The sequence below is a fragment of the Gavialis gangeticus genome, unplaced genomic scaffold (assembly GCF_001723915.1).
Source record: "Gavialis gangeticus isolate Ggan-Ray unplaced genomic scaffold, GavGan_comp1, whole genome shotgun sequence".
NCBI lineage: Eukaryota > Metazoa > Chordata > Crocodylia > Gavialidae > Gavialis > Gavialis gangeticus.
The window spans coordinates 131,746,979-131,752,326 of NW_017729025.1; the positions used below are offsets into that span (position 1 = coordinate 131,746,979).

The 5,348-nt window shown below is 37.5% G+C and overlaps 1 protein-coding gene across 4 annotated transcripts in view; it reads right to left on the reverse strand.

The window, feature by feature from the left end:
* The window catches only part of USP47 (ubiquitin specific peptidase 47), a 148,579-nt gene that overhangs the window by 63,510 nt on the left and 79,721 nt on the right, over positions 1–5,348 (reverse strand). For all 4 annotated transcript variants that reach the window (XM_019519573.1, XM_019519574.1, XM_019519572.1 and 1 more), the window contains 2 exons: positions 4,338–4,417; positions 3,041–3,190 (listed from right to left, as the gene is read on the reverse strand). In XM_019519573.1, coding sequence (XP_019375118.1) covers positions 3,041–3,190; positions 4,338–4,417 — 230 coding nt within the window. The remainder of the gene's footprint in view (positions 1–3,040; positions 3,191–4,337; positions 4,418–5,348) is intronic.

The following is a 5,348-nucleotide window of genomic DNA, read 5'->3' on the forward strand; positions in this document are numbered from 1 at the left end:
GGAGTAAAAAGAGCTGCCCCAGGGCTGGGACCAGTGGCTGGGTTTTCCCAGCTCCAGGGCTGCACAAGGGAAGTGGACAGAAGTTCCATGCACTAGTTTCACCTAAATAGAATGAGTTTCATACTACATAGATCCAGGTTTATCTTAAAACTGGTATGGCAGTTTTTAGACTGGTTTGTGTATATAAAACTTCTGTTCAGTTACAGGTTTAGAGTGGCTGCTGTTTACTGAGACCAGGTCCGTAAGTGTACAGTCAGCACTGGGATGAGCTAAGTTTAAATTGGGAGGCCATTCTGAAACCGCTTTAAACCTCCTGAATGTCTGTCCTTAGCCCTAGCAGTACAGGTGAAAACCTATGATACCTCTAGAATTTAGACAGTAGTTCAACCTTAATACCACATTTTATACTATTTCTATACCTATTCTGTTTGAACAAGGTAAATTCAACTGTCTAGTTCTTTTGATACAGCCAACACAAAAGGCAGCTTAATATAAAAATCCTTTTTTTAATTACAAGACCATAACGTTTTCCATGGCTTTTCTTTAGGATCTAAATAGGATTAATGACTATATAGCTCATTATCTCACATCTGAAGCTTCAAGGAATGGCTCTATGGCAACTCCTAATAAAAAGTATTGGTTGGGTTGTTTGTTTTTTTTTAAATGAAGCACTTGAACGGAGCTTAGTCATTAAACTAGTACTCTCATGGCATTATAGCATGCTCTGAAAGTCTGATGTCCTGAACATGGACTAATGATGTTAAAGCTATACTACATGACATGAACTAAAGGAAAAAGAAGGAAACACTAAAAGAAAATAAAAGCTTCCTCAAATTGTAAAATTTAAGGAGAATATGAAATTGATTATTTTAGAAAGCAGGCTTAAATTCTTTTCTGTTTAGAAAAAGAAGCATACTTCTTTGAAGTTCTCGAGCACTGCCTGCTTATAAAAATTGAATGCATGGAATTTCCTATATTGAAAATAGTTCAATAGGACACAATTGCACACAGTAGCATAATTAACTTAAGGAAGTATACAGTATGCCAAGTATTTTATAAACTTGTTCATCCATCCTCTCTTTTTAGAAAGTAATGGAAAATCACTTACCTCTAACTAGAGTTCTTTGAAGGTAGTATCCTCCTTAGATCCCCTATCTTGGGTTGTGTCGCCTGCTGCAAGTTCCCTCAGGAGCTGACTAGCAAGATCTAAAAAGTTTTATATTCCCTTCTACAAGCCCTATTAGCGCATGTGTTAACACTTTTTTCATACCCATTTACCTAAACCTACTAAAACCATTAGCTATGGATCAATGGAGGATACTACCTTCAGAGAATTCCATTTAGAAACAGGCGATTTTTCCCTTCTCCAAAAGCAAGTATCCTCCATATCTCCTCACTGTTGAAGACTATAAAGCTAAAATAACATCCACTATGGATAAGGCAAATACAGAGGAGGAGAATCAACTACGTAGTTAAAGAATTACACGATAACTCAGATAAATGAAGCATCAATAACTGCAACATGTAACTCTCTCTAACAAAGACTTAAAACTAGTTTACCTTGTCATATAAATACTGAAATTCAGCAAACAATGATTAACAAGAGAAATACCAGACAATAAACTAGTCTGATATTAAAGACCTAATTGTGCAAGTTTCCTGTATCTTTATATACATTTGCAAATTTTAAAACTTCATAATATTTTGTTGTAGACTTCTCTACCAAAGAAAATAATTTCAGAATAATCTGAGACAAGTACACCACTCTATAAAAAAGTATAATTAAAATGTAATCCAAGTTTTTTAACCATGTATTTAAAACTCACTGAATCAATCAAAATGCAAAAAAGCAAAATCCATTGTTTTACTGACATAGTTGTAGAACTATAACCTTAAAAATGTGAAAGAGGAAGCAATCTATTTAAAAATAGTAAGCTCAGGAATATGATGAATTTGCAACTTAAAAAACAGCTCCAGGTAGGTGGAAAGAGGTAAAAAAAATATTTGAAATACTTTGCTGTCCATCAAAATTAAAGGCATTCAGAAGACTATTCTCACTTGCACCCTGTCTGTAAATTACATGATGGGTGGTATTCTTACCCTACCACTTCTAAAGACTTTATTTGATGTTTTAAGGTGTCAAGTGCCCTATAACTGAAGTTACACTGACTAAAATAGAAATTGCAATTCCTTTGTTAAGTAAAGGAAACAGTTATATATTAATATTTTAAAATAGTGCTGGCATTAAATACACATGGGAAATCACTAAATTTTAAAAGAAATGTAAATAAATATTGGGAAACAGTTTACCCAACATGACTTTTGTGCTAATCAAACTAAATTTTGGAGAATGTACTTTGGCTCATCTCCATTATTTTAATTATCCTGTCCACAATGCTGGTTTGAAATAACACAAATTGCTTTCCTTGCAGAAAGGAGGCAATTAAAAAGTATACCTTAACAATTCTACCTATGCCTGTCAACATCAGCAATGCTGGTGCACAAATAGTAAAATAAAATGGAAGCAAACAATGGAATTTTGTATCATTAGCATTTCAGGAGTTGCTAAGAGCATAGGTTATTTCAGTACCCTTTTTTTCTCAAAATATAATAGCAGATAGAGATAAAACTAAAAATAAAGTCCACTATGTAGCTTTCCTCTTTTACTAAAACGTTCAACAGTGATAAGAAAATCTAAAAAGTACTAACAAAGAAAAGCACCCAAAGTAACAGCAAATGATTTCACAAAAGAAACCTAAGGTAAATGCTGAAAATTCCAGTTAGGAAAAATAATATAATCACGAAGAAGTATAGCTGCCTTTTCCCTCCCCATATACATGCACCAGTAGGACTTATTGAAGGGTAAAATAAATAAATAAATAAAGATTTTCTAGAACTTGCTAGCTGGTTCACTGCACAAAGACGAACACCCCAAGATAGAGTATCTAGGATGATACTTACCAGGTAAGAAATTATACCACTGTTGCATTGTGTTCTATGTGGATATAGATACACTAGCAGTCAGCATAAGAGTACACACCACGCTAGCAAATGCCTGGTTGGAGCCATAAGGCCGGATGACCAAAGGAATATCCAAGTAAGTGTCGATTCTCCAGCTCTCGTAGCCACATTCCAGACATCTTACATAGTCCTTCAGTTTGCCTTGATACAGCTGATTTATGAGATCCGCCTAAAACAGATATTTTGATATAACTAAAACATCTGAAGAAAACTTCCTTTTTTTTTAAACTGACAATATTTCTCATTAACACAACTATTAAAAAATTAAATACATTTCACACTCACAGCTGCACACTTCAAGAAACATTTTTGTCCATGAGTATCCTTGATCTATTAAAATGGTTCCTACTTTCTGCTCAATAAAACAGTTGCCAAAAGTAGAAGCCACCAAACTGTGGTGTGGTTACTAATAGAATAGGAGCTCAACACTTCATTAATTCACTTCACTACATTTTTAGTGGCGATACGTGAACCAAAAAGGCTGGTTTTACAACAGTATTTCTTAGTGCTTAAGAATTACAGTTCTAGGACCTCATTTACATTCAAGAAGAGTGCTCAGCTAAAAGCTACTGCCCATTTGGCAGTGGCTGCAAGACTGTTAACCTCTGGCTTTTGATTGGGCATCAGTGGGCAGGGGAGCTATCCTCAAGAGTTGATTCTACCTTTCCCTGCTCCATAGGACAGGAACAGAGAACCGCCCTTGACAGGCATCCCAGCATCCCTAGGTCTCTACTCCAGCACAGAAATCTGTTTCCTTGCTTAAGATGCATGCCCCAATTTTAGATGGCTAATATTTAATGGGTGAAGGGAGAGAAGGTGCCCTGTATCCTATGGGGTAACTAAAGTGTTTACAGCTTCTTAGTTGTGGTATTCCATGCTGAGCTGCTACACTGTAGAAACGTCCTGGCCACACCGTGCTTTCAAGTAAAGCACCACAGTGGGAACCAGCTGCCAGTCAGTTATGAGGCTTAATGGGGACCCATGGAAGAGAAAATCTTCAACTGGTCAATCACGCTGGGTTTCTGAAATGCAAATCAAGCCCAAGAATCTAATCTATTTTGGACTATTTAAACTGTGGAACATTCAGCTTTACATTGAAGGACTAAGGTCAATAATCAGACCTAAAAAGTCACACACTTCAGCATTCAATAAGCTAAATGCTGCCAGAGATGAGACACAAAATGACGGCAGTGGCAAACTTTCAATTACCTTGCAAGATAGGTTGAGAAACTAAACCTAAACCACATTCCTCCAACATCATTTCCCTGAAAAGCACATTAAATTTGTCACATGCACAAAAGCTTCAGAACAGTTACCTGCTCTGTTTGCTTCCATTTCTGCTCCAAAGCATCAAACATAACTCTGCATAGTTCCTGTACGTCATGCTGCTGCCATGCTGTTTTAAAGAACACAAAAAATTATCTACAACTCCAGAATTTTCTGTAGCACATGCACATTGTTTTTTTTTAAAAAACAGAAAAGGAAAAAAATCAGCTTTAAATATTCTAATATTGTTCTATACGTAGGATGTGTTTTCTGTTAAAGCTATTTCTTTACTGCACTTAAAATTTGATTCCCCTAACAGATTTACTTTTAAAACTACAAGTTTGGAAAATTACCATGCAACTTGCTGAAAATATAAAGTCTGTCCTGGAATAATATACACTTACAGGTATGTACATGTATATACATGAACACAAACGCAAACAATAGGAAAATTTTAGTCTACCTAACACTGTTTCAGACAATTCAGTTATAAAACTGTTTCTGACAGCCCCACTAGGGGTAACGCCTTGCTGGACCTGGCCCTGGCCATGGGAGATGACCTGGTGAGGGGACTGCAGGTCCTTGACCACCTGGGCAATAGCGATCATCAACCTGCAGGGTGTCAAGAGCTTACACTAAGGTTAATGCCCTTGACTTCAGAAAGGCCAACTTCAATGAACTTAGGAGCCTAGTGGGGGAGGCACTGAGGGCCCAGAAGGTAGAGGAGATGGAAGTCCACAAGGGATGATCATACCTTAAGGAGGCGATCCTCCAGGCCCAAAGGATAACAGTCCCCAAGAGAAGCAAGGGGTGTAAGAGTGCTCAGAAACCCCCTTGGCTCAGGAGGGGCATTCAGCAATGCCTGAGGACAAAAAGGGGGGCATACAACCAGTGGAAGGGAGGAGCTATCACCAAGGAGGAGTACTCCTCCTCGGCCTGTGAGTGTAGGAGAGCTATTAGGAAGGCAAAGGCAGAGATGGAACTCAGGCTAGAGTCCAGGATTAAGGACAACAAAAAGTCCTTTTTCAAGCACATTGGGAGCAAGAAGAGGGCACCAGGCA